Raw genomic sequence first — 14,537 nt, forward strand, 5'->3', positions numbered from 1 at the left:
GGCATTATCGGGGAACAAAAGAAATATTAATAATACATGAATAGACAACTTGGCTAAAAACTTTCACTGACCCCAATTTTCTTTTCATTTCTTTGTTCAAAGTTCATTCATGGACTAATTTTGGAACATCGATAGCTCAGATTAATTAAAAAAAAAAAATGATCGCTTGTTTTCAATAAATGAGCCACAGGACGCAAGGACCTGAACTATATTAAAGACAGAGCTGAAGAACCTCACGCCCTAAAACCCTAGATATGATTTTTGGATGAAAACGTTACAGTATCGACTCTGATTGCTCCACGCTATAAAATACAGCTTTCCTTAGATTCAAGTGTGTTACGTTTTTCCTGTTTGTGTGAAAAGTAATAAATAACTTCAACCCAAGCCCATGTGAAGATCTTTTAAACTGGATAAAATCAAAACAACCTGGACATTTTTTCTTTAAATTTTTATGTACAAGACACACAACTGTAAAGGTAATAATACAAAAATACCGCATAAAACATTACATGAAATGAGATAAATAAATACAAAGGTGTCTTTTTTTTTTCTTCCCCGTAGACTTCAAGAAACTGATCTTTGAGGGAGCAAAGGCAAAAGAAATTTATACATGTATTATTGTTTCAAAAAAAAAAAGCCTCTGGAAGAATGTTTAATTTAAGCTTTAAGACGACTTTATCTGTATTAACAATTAAAACTCGTCTTTTTTTTTTTTAGCTTTAGGGTCCAGGGAGGTTAAAATGGGGAATCAAATTCCGATTATGTTGCTTACATCGATTAGAAGTCTGTGTGTGTGTGTGTGTGTGTGTGTGTGTGTGTGTGTGTGTGTGTGTGTGTGCAAAAGGAAAAGTGAGAAAGACGGCAACATCCTGGGTACTGGACAAGTTCATTTGTGTGTGTGCGCGCGCAAAATGTCCTGGTAAGAAGCTCTAAGCCTGGTGTTATGGTTTTTACTGCACAATCTGTGGCATTTCACTCCAGGCTTTGGCTTTCTTCTTGGCCAGAGCCAGCCATGGAGGCTCATCCTGGGTTAGAGGGGCTGGAACTGGGTGGCTGATGGTCCTCTTCTCCTTTTCCACCAGCGCTGGTTTGGATATCTCCAAAGAACACGACACTGAGCATTGGGGGGGGGATTTAAAAATAAATAATATACACACAATACTGTATGTGTGACATTTCATACAGGAAATTGCATCTATACAAACAAAAGGAAGATTATGAATAAAAAAAAAAAAAGTACTATTGATTAAGATATACATGTGCGGAGGCACGGTGGTGTAGTGGTTAGCGCTGTCGCCTCACAGCAAGAAGGTCCAGGTTCGAGCCCCGTGGCTGGTGAGGGCCTTTCTGTGCGGAGTTTGCATGTTCTCCCCGTGTCCGCGTGGGTTTCCTCCAGGTGCTCCGGTTTCCCCCACAGTCCAAAGACATGCAGGTTAGGTTAACTGGTGACTCTAAATTGACCGTAGGTGTGAATGTGAGTGTGAATGGTTGTCTGTGTCTATGTGTCAGCCCTGTGATGACCTGGCGACTTGTCCAGGGTGTACCCCGCCTTTCGCCCGTAGTCAGCTGGGATAGGCTCCAGCTTGCCCGTGACCCTGTAGAACAGGATAAAGCGGCTTGAGATAATGAGATGAGATGAGAATGAGATGTGCGGAGGTGGTGGCAGGAAGTTTTGGATTGGGGGGGGGCGTCAGCGGCGTCATGCACCCAAGTCACGCCAAATCTAGGGGGGTCCAGGGGCATAACCCCCCTCCCAAGAAATTTTGGAATTTCTAACCCTCTAAAACTCTATTTCCCGCATTTTGAGAGGCAAATTTTGGTGGCGTAAAGCTAAGTTTAATGTCTCTACTTGAGTACATTTTGTCCATGTATTTTTTTCCTATATAAAACAGAACCAAATGATACTATAACGTAATTATGTCGATTTAGTATTGTTGAGAGGATAACATCCTCTTACCCTGGGTTTGGTCAGGGCAGCAAGCGAATTCATGTAGCTCTAGAGCAGCATCAAGTTTTTGGGCACCCAAAATTCCTTGTATGCCTCGTGAATGCTATCCAGCCATCCGGACAGGACACTATCATAACCTTGCTGTCACAGGGTCCCCGCTTTGGCGTGAGTACCCAAGGAGACCAGACATGTCTAGACAGTTGCCAGAGTGATGGGTTAATTAATCCACAGAATATTCATAAATCAGCTTGTCTACTAAAAGTGATGGGTTTTGCAGTTTTGCGTAAGGAAAATCCCGGATCTGTGATGTCAGGGCCAGGCTAATTTGGATTGGTTTTGGTGCGAATGGGTACTACCGACCTACAGTACAAAGGGATGCAGCGGGATTTAATAAGGGAAAACAAAGGCACGCAGCAGGTTGTTTATTCACACTACTCTCTGCTTTTCTTCCTTGTAAATAGTCAAAGGACTCCCATCATAACTTTGGGGGGGGGGGGGTCGCCACCCCTGCCGCCGCAATGTACAGTGGTGCTTGAAAGTTTGTGAACCCTTTAGAATTTTCTATATTTCTGCATAAATATGACCTAAAACACCATCAGATTTTCACACAAGTCCGAAAAGTAGATAAAGAGAACCCAGTTAAACAAATGTGACAAATTATACTTGGTCATTTATTTATTGAGGAAAATGGTCTAATATTACATATATGTGAGTGGCAAAAGTATGTGAACCTTTGCTTTCAGTATCTGGTGTGACCCCCTTGTGCAGCAATAACTGCACTGCACTGCCCTGCACACCGGCTTGGAGGAATTTTAGCCCATTCCTCCGTACAGAACAGTTTCAACTCTGGGATGTTGGTGGGTTTCCTCACATGAACTGCTCGCTTCAGGTCCTTCCACAACATTTCCATTGGATTAAGGTCAGGACTTTGACTTGGCCATTCCAAAACATTCACTTTATTCTTCTTTAACCATTCTTTGGTAGAACGACTTGTGTGCTTAGGGTTGTTGTCTTGCTGCATGACCCACCTTCTCTTGAGATTCAGTTCATGGACAGATGTCCTGACATTTTCCTTTAGAATTCGCTGGTATAATTCAGAATTCATTGTTCCATCAATGATGGCAAGCCGTCCTGGCCCAGATGCAGCAAAACAGGCCCAAACCATGATACTACCACCACCATGTTTCACAGATGGGATAAGGTTCTTATGCTGGAATGCAGTGTTTTCCTTTCTCCAAACATAATGCTTCTCATTTAAACCAAAAATTCTATTTTGGTCTCATCCGTCCACAAAACATTTTTCCAATAGCCTTCTGGCTTGTCCACATGATCTTTAGCAAACTGCAGACGAGCAGCAATGTTCTTTTTGGAGAGCAGTGGCTTTCTCCTTGCAACCCTGCCATGCACACCATTGTTGTTCAGTGTTCTCCTGATGGTGGACTCATGAACATTAACATTAGCCAATGTGAGAGAGGCCTTCAGTCGCTTAGAAGTTACCCTGGGGTCCTTTGTGACCTCACCGACTCTTACACGCCTTGCTCTTGGAGTGATCTTTGTTGGTCGACCACTCCTGGAGAGGGTAACAATGGTCTTGAATTTCCTCCATTTGTACACAATCTGTCTGACTGTGGATTGATGGAGTCCAAACGCTTTAGAGATGGTTTTGTAGCCTTTTCCAGCCTGATGAGCATCAACAACGCTTTTTCTGTGGTCCTCAGAAATCTCCTTTGTTCATGCCATGATACACTTCCACAAACACGTGTTGTGAAGATCAGACTTTGATAGATCCCTGTTCTTTAAATAAAACAGGGTGCCCACTCACACCTGATTGTCATCCCATTGATTGAAAACACCTGACTCTAATTTCACCTTCAAATTAACTGCTAAACCTAGAGGTTCACATACTTTTGCCACTCACAGATATGTAATATTGGATCATTTTCCTTAATAAATAAATGACCAAGTATAATCTTTTTGTCTCATTTGTTTAACTGGGTTCTCTTTATCTACTTTTAGGACTTGTGTGAAAATCTGATGATGTTTTAGGTCATATTTATTCAGAAATATAGAAAATTCTAAAGGGTTCACAAACTTTCAAGCACCACTGTAGATGAGGAATAAAACCTGTATTACCCAACACAGAGACATACTTTTGCTACCAATAAACCAGAACATCAAGGATGTAGCAGCTCATCTGGCCTGCCATCAAAACGACCACGACGACCAAAACATCAAACAGATCTGAAATGTGAAAAAGGACCAACCTCCACGGCAAATTGCTTACAACAGGAAAATCAACAAAGGATTAAATTTTGTTCCCTGACTGAAGATCGACCCAAAACATCGCTCGGAACTGAATTCGCATGATAAGTGAGAGAGGCGAAGAAAATATGTTAAGTTGACCTAAAATCGACAAGTTTTGTGCAGAATGACTAGCTCTTTCACATAAAACAACCAGAACTTGAAAATCCATCGAGACTAGAGGGAGGAGACACGGTTTAACTGAAAATAAACAAAGTTGTTTACAACAGGAAAATCAAGAAACAAACAGCCAAGTTTTGTTCCTCATGGGAAGATCCACCCAAAACATCGATCAGAACTGAAATCGGAGGAGAAATGAGAGACAGCAGATAAAAATCTAATGAGAAGCCTGGAAATTTCGTTAAAGTCTGGGTCACAACCGGACGTACGATTTTTTGGCCGTGCGATTTTTGGCGTTTCCCCAAATCGCTGCGTTTTTTTTTGTTCGTGGAGAAAGACGCACGTTGATCCTAAGTTTGTCTTGCAACCTGAAAAAACCGTAAGCGCCCGTACAGTTTGTTTGACATGACAAAGAACCTCTGCGGCCGGTCTACGGCTCGAAAATCAGCATATCACACGCGCGCCCTCCGTACATTTCTTGCGTTTTTTGCACGTAGACCGGCCGTAGGAGCACGTACGGCCGGTTGTTACCGAGGCTTAATTTGGCCTAATTACTAAGTCGTTAGCAAAAAATTAAAAAAAAAGTGTTTGTAACGCCTCTAAACCCTGCTTTCTTTTCCTTGTACACCACAACAATCATGTTGATTGACCGTGTGTTTTCGAACCATAGCTGATCCAAAAGGCCATAAATTGATGGGAAATCAATAAGATTAGCTGATTTTCACGGAATCCACCGAGACTCATCTGGAAGATCCCGAAGCGGTCCGTGACGTCACACGTGTAACAATCCAGGTATCAATTTTGTTCATGTGGTTAGAGCAAGTCTCGATACGGAATCACGTTTTGGAGAGAATTCTGAAAGCGTTTGGGATTCTTATATGTCGGATGAAGGGGCAGATGATTATCAAGGGTATTCCGGAGTAAATGGTTATCATCTTTTCATGACCCCAAGATGAGAAACTGCCAGTTCACGACAGTCTTCCTCTGTAGCACAGGTGAGATGGAGAGATAGATAGACGTGCAGAACGTGGTGGTTACGTTTCATCATGTTTTCCTGAGCAAAGCTAAAAACAAATCGAGTCTTGCAATATTGCGATCTGAGAGCATTTAACACGTTTCAGTTAATAATTAACGACGATTGCGTGCATGCGTGCTTTTCTTCCTGTTAAAGTGCAGCAGATATGATAAGCTCGGATGCCGCGAGCGTGTAAATGTTGCTCATAATCCTGCATCTGGTGCACTGTCTCATCTCATCTCATTATCTCTAGCCGCTTTATCCTTCTACAGGGTCGCAGGCAAGCTGGAGCCTATCCCAGCTGACTACGGGCGAAAGGCGGGGTACACCCTGGACAAGTCGCCAGGTCATCACAGGGCTGACACATAGACACAGACAACCATTCACACTCACATTCACACCTACGGTCAATTTAGAGTCACCAGTTAACCTAACCTGCATGTCTTTGGACTGTGGGGGAAACCGGAGCACCCGGAGGAAACCCACGCGGACACGGGGAGAACATGCAAACTCTGCACAGAAAGGCCCTCGCCGGCCACGGGGCTCGAACCCGGACCTTCTTGCTGTGAGGCTACAGCGCTAACCACTACACCACCATGCCGCCCCCCTGGTGCACTGTGTGTATAATAATAGGGGGAAATCGATGAACTGTCCAAATGTCAGATCAAATGTCATTTATTAAATAAACTGGTTTCTTTTTTGCTCCAATAATTCCCATGTGGTCGTTCTGGTGACGATGAATCGGATTTATCATTCGGCGACGACATGAAATCTGCTTGCTTCGTTTGCACAAACTTCACCCGCTGTCATTTCTCCGAAATTCGTGAACCGAATGTCCTGTTGGACATGGATTTGAACATCCAAACACAACGCAGCGCTTTGTGTCGCATTGTTATTTTTATAAGATTCTTACAACAATCTCCAATTTCAGCGAGTAAACAAGGACGGAGTCAGATGAACCGAAACGGCCCAGGCAACCGGCGTTCCATGTGTGACGTCGTGCGAGATTAACCCTGCGGCAAGGCTGCTTTCTTCTGGGATCCAAAAGCCACGATTGATTGATAGTTTTATGCTTGATGATAAAATAAATAATTTATATTATTTCCCCCCCTGCCCCGCTTTATTATTTCATTTTGGTCATGACTAATGATTATCCATTTTAAAGCATTACAAACAGGCATTACATACGCTTTAACAAAACAACGAGTCCTTTCAAACAAAATATCAGAACGGAAATCCGTAGAGAACTGACGGAGGAGATACGATTTAACCAAATTGTGGACGGATGGACCGACCTATGTCATGGCCAGACGAGCTAACACAATGTACTGTAAGGACTTTCCACTAGAGGACAGCAACGCATTAACTTCACTCTCGATCATTTTATACGTCCTCCAAGTTCCCTCAAAGCAGTCCCATATCTCAAGTAGGATCATCAGCTGTTGTTTGGTGGTGCACTTATCCATCCAAACACAACAACCATGAACTCATGCAAGTGGATCTCGTTAAGGTTTATACCTTTGTGCGTGAAGCAAAGATATTATTACCTTTAACTGGTGAAGCGACAGGTTTTAGCTGGTCCTTGGTAACTGGACCTGATGGATCATCCAACAAACCCTTCTTGCTGAATTCATCCTAGAAAAGAAAGCAAGATTTATTCAAACCAAACTAACTTTTTTTTTTATGCAAGGATCCAAGTGCATTGCATATTTCCCGGGTTACGACATGGAAAAAATGACTCCTTGGGATTGTGACTGTTGTCTTAAGACGACTAACAAACAGTTGGTTTGTATCGCCTGGTTTCATGGGAGTAAACCTGCTTTTAAACTGACGAGAGAGAACGTAACATGATTTTGTTTATTTACAGACATCCTTACAGAATTCATAACCGAGTTTGGTGAAGCAGTGACAGAAAAAAGAAAAACATGCACACACACATTGCTTGTAAGGTCAGGCCAAGGTTATACTTGATGCAAGCGATGCTGCCCACGTACACGCCTGCATACCTTTTGTACATCTGGAAGGATAAAAGCGCTCCGTTTACGGGGAGATCAGAACCCTAATACAGCTCAACACTGAAGTTGGTCTATTACGACGTTTAGATTTTGCACAATAAGGTCAATAATGAATGGAACGGGCCATGATTTAAAAAAAAAAAAAAAGGGGGGGGGGGGGGGGGTTATCCTAGCCTGGGCCCGCCCATCCTAAGCGTGACGCAACACGAGGGCCTGTTGCGAGCTTAGTCTGGCCAGGCAAGCTATCTACAGCTCTTCCAAGCTCCCGAAAAATCGGGAACCAATCAACTTTGAGCATCTCCAACGGCCCTGGGTAGAGGCGTGTTCAAGGCACTGACGTAGTAGAACTGCGACCGGAAGCCATAGATTGTTTACAGAATCTATGCTGGAAGCGCTTCATTCACTAGAAACATTACGAACATGGAGCAAATTCTCATTGAAAACGGAGCAAAGAGCAGCCCTGGAGGTATTTATTGAAAGGAAGGACGTTTTCGCCTTGCTCCCGACCGGCTTCGGTAAGAGCTTAATCTACCAGTTAGCCCCGTCGCGTCGCATACGTCAGAGGAAAGAGTGATGTGATTGGTTTAAGCTTCGTCGCAGCCTTTTCTGGCTTCGACCAGTAGCAAACTGAGGCATTTCAGGGAGGCGGGTCAACCACGGGCTCTGGGAAACGGTTGGGCTTAATATCTTGGCCAGACCAATAGCTCGGAGAGCTTTGAAGTCGCGTTAGCCAGGCTAGGGTTATCCTATCCACATTCACTGGATATGAGCAATCGCACGCTCTGATTGGCTACTCTACTACTAGGCTATCAGCTCATATACCGTGAGTAGAGAAAAACAAAACAACAACAGCAGCGCATGTTGTTGAACCAACCGTGGACGAAATAAAAACTCGACTCCAAAACAAAATCCCCTCCAAAAAATACAAAAGCAATAAAATACGGAATAAAAGTATTTGCTGATAAGAGCATTCACATATCTTTATTTTTTATTTTTCAAGAATTATTATAGCAGCATTTTTCACAAATTGCTACTTTCATTTTGCCGGTTTATTTACATTCTTCAAGCATTAAAATTTGTTTAGCTTGGTTCAAAAGCTCAAAGTAGTTTGCAAATAAAAATTACATAACTGAAATGTCCAAGGAAGAATTAAATGCCCAAAGCTATTCCATTACCTCGGCACGACAGCATGACGGAACACCACTAAAGTCAATTTGTGTAGCCATCGATAGGATTTTAAGAAGTCCACCAGAGCGGAATTTAATTTTGTGGGACAAGTTTCTATTTACGGAATTTGCAAAAAATAAAAATGCTCCGTTTCTCAAAATCCAGTGAATGTGGATAGAATAAAACAGCTATTCCACTCGATCCCGTCGTACATGGTTTATACTGTAGCCGACTCGGCTATCAGCTCGTGTACACTACCGTTCAAAAGTTTGGGGTCACTTTTGTCCCTTTTCCACCAAAGCAGTTCCAGGGCTGGTTCGGGGCCAGTGCTTAGTTTGGAACCGGGTTTTCTGTTTCCACTGACAAAGAACTGGCTCTGGGGCCAGAAAAAACCGGTTCCAGGCTAGCACCAACTCTCTGCTGGGCCAGAGGAAAGAACCGCTTATGTCGGGGGGAGTTGTTAAGAACAACAACAATAACAAGACCACGAAAGATAGCCATTTTTAAGCGACGAGAAGCAGCAGCTGTACAAACGCGAAGTCATCCATTATTATTGTTGTTGTTGCTGCTGCTTCCGTGTTGTTTTTGCTTCGATATTCGCGCCAAGGTTTATGCAAACGTAGCGATGTAACTGACGTATACAGCGACGTAATGACGTAGATCCGCGAGCTATGGAAAAGCAAACTGGTTCTCAGCTGGCTCGCAAGTTGAACAAGTTGTGAACTAGCACCAGCACCGAACCAGCCCTGGAACTGATTTGGTGGAAAAGGGGTATTTGGAATGTCCTTATTTTTGAAAGAAAAGCACTGTTCTTTTCAATGAAGATCACTTTAAACTAATCAGAAATCCACTCTATACATTGCTAATGTGGTAAATGACTATTCTAGCTGGTTTTTGGTGCAATATCTCCATAGGTGTATAGAGGCCCATTTCCAGCAACTCTCACTCCAGTGTTCTAATGGTACAATGTGTTTGCTCATTGCCTCAGAAGGCTAATGGATGATTAGAAAACCCTTGTACAATCATGTTAGCACAGCTGAAAACAGTTGAGCTCTTTAGAGAAGCTATAAAACTGACCTTCCTTTGAGCAGATTGAGTTTCTGGAGCATCACATTTGTGGGGTCGATTAAATGCTCAAAATGGCCAGAAAAATGTCTTGACTATATTTTCTATTCATTTTACAACTTATGGTGGTAAATAAAAAAAAGTGTGACTTTTCATGGAAAACACAAAATTGTCTGGGTGACCCCAAACTTTTGAACGGTAGTGTACGACTCGATTTCGTGAAAGAATAGTTTATTATTATCTTGAACAAGGAAACCATGCAATCCCAGTTTTGCTGGACCACCATCAGCCGCATAGTATTTGTCACACAAGTGTCAGATGCACGTAGATCACAGAAATGTCCCTGATATCACTCACTGCTTGCTAGCTAAGGGTACCAAGATTGAAATCCAGCTAGCTTGACTCCTCGTGCATGTGCGTTTCAACAACAGGACTGTGTCTCTTCTTCTTCTGCTGGACCGCACGTGGTCAAGTCATTGAATTTACCTTCTATGTTCAAGTCGGGACACTGGTTCCATGTGAATGAATTGCATTACATTAACAGTTTGTTAAATGTCTGCAGCATCCTCACAAGATTTTATAGTAAGTCGGTCAGTAAAAAATAAAAAAAGAAGTCAATGACCAGTGTAGATGGCATATCGGGTCATTAAACCTGATAAATCTTGTTGAAACAAATGGTGATAAATATATTTCTCTCATCCTACGGTGGAGAAACAGTGAAGATGAAGCACAGAAAAGAAATAGCCCCCATCACTGAAGTCCCTATGGCACCACACGGATCTTTTGGATGCGCTCAAATCAACAGACTGGACGTACGCAGAATATATGTTGCCGCTTTCTTAGATAAAACCAAGTATAAACCCAGCCTAAAATGGTTTAACCGTCTGAACAGCCTGCCCAAACACTTCACTACAGCCTTTAACTTATCAGAAGTCTTACATTTGAATTGCTGGGTTTCAGTCACGTGGCTTTTCTTAGCGGTTTTACCGGAAGTGAAATAGCTGGCGGTCTAAACGGCCAACAACTAGCGATAACGTATCAGAGTACGCTCGTAATCTAGAAGCCACTGCTGGCTTTAGATATATTCAGAAGATTGCTATGTGCAATGGAATCGACCCCTACAGTCTGGGAAAGAAGGATTTGTCATACGATCTCGAAAACTACCCTTCAGTCGAGTTCCCCGACATCTCGAACTATCTGGTGTTGCAGACGTCCTTCTACACCGCAAAACAGATGAAAGCGTGGAAGAGTACGGAGGATTACAACTTTTTTGTATGTGGCTGGGTAAAGGACCTCGCTATCAAGTCGCTGCCGAACGAACCCTGTATTGTTTTTGCCCGTGTATGTTTGTTTTTTAAGCCTTTTGTTCGCATCTTTACAACGAAGCGCTGCAAGTTGAAGTGTAAACAAACAGTTGGCTTGATTCTCACTTGTGTTGGCTCTTATCTCTGAGGTAAATCCTTCGCAAAGATCATCAGAAACCCCTTTAAAGACCTGGATCTTAGTTAAACAAGACGGAGAAGAAGTGATCACGGCGCATTGTAACTGTACGGCTGGGGAAGAATTTTGTCACGACCTTCATGCATACGGACTTTGTGAGGCGTAAACAAAGAAACAGCTGGGGACTTTAGCGCTTCGTGACTAAAAAAGTACCGTAAAATAATGACGCGTAACAAGAAAAGTACTTGGAAAACACTAAGGACAGAGCTGAGAGGGAAATACAAACTTTTCACCAAGTGATCACTGCATGCTTCGACTCGGCTCCTTTCGATTTCAGTGAGAGGTTCAAAAGCCACCTTTCTCGACGTCTTTTTGTGAAATCCTGTGTTCGTTCACCCTTTATTAGTTCACGGGGAACCCTGAAGAAACTTTTATCAGTTTCATGGTTTGATCGATTCGAACCACCTAAAACAACGCAAGCGTGAGGCATTTTTCACGCGAGCAATGCACCTTCTCCGTACAAACACTGTCAGCTGAGCTTTGGTAGACCACTAGCTAAAGTTTTGAATAACTAATGAGGCGGATGTGACGTCACGTGAAACCCAGGAATAGATGAAACTGGATTGTCCTGCTGTACTTAATCATTCCACGAAATCGAGTCGTACATGAGCTGATAGCCGATGAGGCACGTAGCACCGAATTGGCTATAAGCCATGTATGACGAGGTTGAGTGGAATAACTCTTTTATTCTATCCACATTCACTGGATTTTTAGAAACAATGCATTTTTATTTTTAGCAAATTTGATAACTTTATACAAAACGTCATAAAAAAAAACATTTCCGCTTAGAATGTAAACAAACTGGTGAAATTTGTGAAAAATGCTGCTATAATAATTCTTGAAAAAAAATGTTTTACCATCAAATACTTTCATTCCATATTTTGTTGCTTTTTTGTATTTTCTGGGGGTTTTTGAGCTTTTATTTCATCCTCGGTTGGTTCGGCAACACGCTCCGCCATTTTGTTTTTCTCTACTCACGGTATAAGAGTGGATATCCTAGTAGTAGAGTAGCCAATCAATCAGCGCGAGCGATTGTTCATATCCGGTGAATGTGGATAGAATAAAAGGAGTTCTACAAAAATACCATTGGTAAGATTTAGGCTGATTAAGGATAAGGATAAAAATGCTCACCTGGGTAGGGAACTTGCTCTCGGGTGATTCATCCAAGGAGTTCTCTTTGAAGACTTTCTGCTTGTGCCTGGCCAAAGAGATCCAGCTTGGAGACTCCGAACTTTCCACTGATGATTTACCAGCCAGATCTGGAAATATCAAAGCATTACATTTATTATGGTTGTGTTATGTCTTTACATGGGCAGAACAAGTTAGTCATAATTACCTCGCCTGGGACGGAGTCCACCAGGGGGCGAGGTATTGTTTTCGGTTGGGTTTCTTTGTAAACGATATTAGGGGAAAACGGCTGGATCAATCTTCATGAAACTTTCAGGATAGATGGGTATTGGTCTCAGATAGAATCTCCAGCATTTTCATGGATGCAAACGGCGCGCCTTTTGGCGGATGCCGCCTTTTTCACGGCTGTCTGGGGGACTTGTGTGAATCGCGCAGATCCGATGAGGTTTTTTTTGGGGGGGGGGGGGTTGGAGTGTCTGATTATAATTTCATCAAAGTAAATTCTGTATTAAAATTACTAAATAAGCAAATGCCGTTACAGTCCATGAAACACGGGAAGTATGAGAAGAAAACAGTAAATCAGAAAGCTGTGCACGTAAAGCCAATTGGCTGCGCGCCATTATCTGCTGCTGGCTGCACTTCACTGCACGCGCAAGGATTTCCATCAGTCCAACGCAAGTTACGTAATTGGCTTTACGTGCGCAGCTTTCTGATTCAATTACGTAACTTACGTAGGACTGATGGAAATCCTTGCGCGTGCAGTGAAGTGCAGCCAGCAGCAGATAATGGCGCACAGCCAATTGGCTTTACGTGCGCAGTTTTCTGATTTACTGTTTTCTTCTCATACTTCCTAGGTTTCATTGAGGGTCATCCGGTCAAGGTCAACATAAAGGTCCAAATCGTTTTTGTTGTGGCTACTGCCTCATGTAGAGGCGCTAGCCACTATATCATCATGCTGTAAGAATGTAAGAGTGTAAGGATCGTGCACTGCGCATACACGTGCTCTGATTAAAATGGCCAGTGAGCGTATGCAATTCGGTTCACCATTCGAAATAAATGGACTAAAGAAATCGCTTTCAGACATGCTTATGCTTATTACAGAGGAAAAGTGAGTTCCATTGAGCTCTAGCACCGGGCCATTTCCGGGAAATAAGTTTGGGTCATGGCGACAGCGTGTGTATGTCAGCCTCGGTTCGGAGGTTTCAGTTTCGAAAACTCTAAGAGGTAAGAGTAGAATAATATAAAGTACATACACTTGGCATATTTTACTTGTGATTTTTAAAATGTTAGTTTTTGGATTATGCTTTGAGTGAGTACACTATTGCCGCTTTTCCACTACAAACGCAGCTGAGCCGTGCCGTGCTGAGTCGAGCTGAGTGGGGCTGTTGGAGTTGCATTTCGACTACAACCGCGCTGAACCGTGCTGGCTGGAAGTGGGTGGACACATTGGGTGGAGTTAGCGAAAGTGGGTGGACGTCACGTGATGTCGTTAAGCAGCGCAAACAGTGACATCAGTGAGCTTTTAAGCGGTAGTCTCACAACCCGAATAGTAAACAATAAACATGGAGGACATGGAGTCGTTAGTGTTGCTGGTCTTGGTGCTGTGGCTTGTTGTCACCGACAACGCCAACAGATACTGGCAAGAGCGTATAGATGAGGCGAGGCGCATAAGGCTTCAGAAATTCTCGTAATTCTTCTTCTTCCGGGTTTGCGGTGTTTACAGATCCCAGCGTGCTCGCGGGGCGTGTGTGGGCATGTGAGGACACTCCTCCTCACCAATCAGTGCACAGGGGAGTGTCTGCTCACGCCCCCAGCCTCACTCGGCTCGGTTTGGCTCGCTTCAGCCCCACTCCAAAACGGTGCAAGTTTTAGGGGCTAAGCAGGGCTGAAGCGAGCTGAGTCGTGCTGTTTTTTGGTAGTCGAAACGCGAGCTGTGTCGGGCTGAAGTGAGCTGAAAAAGGGTAGTGGAAAAGGGCCAAATATTTACTGGATGGACATGGTATCAGTAAATTTTATTGATTAGCAGTAGCCACATGTACCCATAGGGTACCTATTTTTTTTTTTCGCAATATCTTCTTTCATATTCATCATAAATGCTACTGGGCGAGGTTTGTATTGCTTGGCAACACTTGTTTATTCATTATGTTGATTTGCTTCCTTTAATACTGAAGCACAAGAGGAGTGAGATGAGCCAATTAGATAAATTTAACTAAGGAGAAATGTTTTTAAGATAATGGTGCTGATTAACCGGTACTGGCTATTCAGTTACTCAGTCACA

General features: G+C 43.0%; 1 protein-coding gene across 8 annotated transcripts in view; it reads right to left on the bottom strand.

Moving 5' to 3' along the window:
* Nucleotides 1-783: 783 nt before the first annotated feature.
* zgc:66433 (uncharacterized protein LOC321250 homolog) overlaps nt 784-14,537 on the bottom strand; it is a 90,804-nt gene continuing 77,050 nt past the window's right edge. For all 8 annotated transcript variants that reach the window (XM_060927364.1, XM_060927365.1, XM_060927362.1 and 5 more), the window contains 3 exons: nt 12,263-12,390; nt 6,932-7,019; nt 784-1,114 (listed from right to left, as the gene is read on the bottom strand). In XM_060927364.1, the coding sequence (XP_060783347.1) occupies nt 951-1,114; nt 6,932-7,019; nt 12,263-12,390 (380 nt within the window). In that variant the 3' untranslated portion in view covers nt 784-950. The remainder of the gene's footprint in view (nt 1,115-6,931; nt 7,020-12,262; nt 12,391-14,537) is intronic.

The sequence above is a fragment of the Neoarius graeffei genome, chromosome 8 (assembly GCF_027579695.1).
Source record: "Neoarius graeffei isolate fNeoGra1 chromosome 8, fNeoGra1.pri, whole genome shotgun sequence".
NCBI lineage: Eukaryota > Metazoa > Chordata > Actinopteri > Siluriformes > Ariidae > Neoarius > Neoarius graeffei.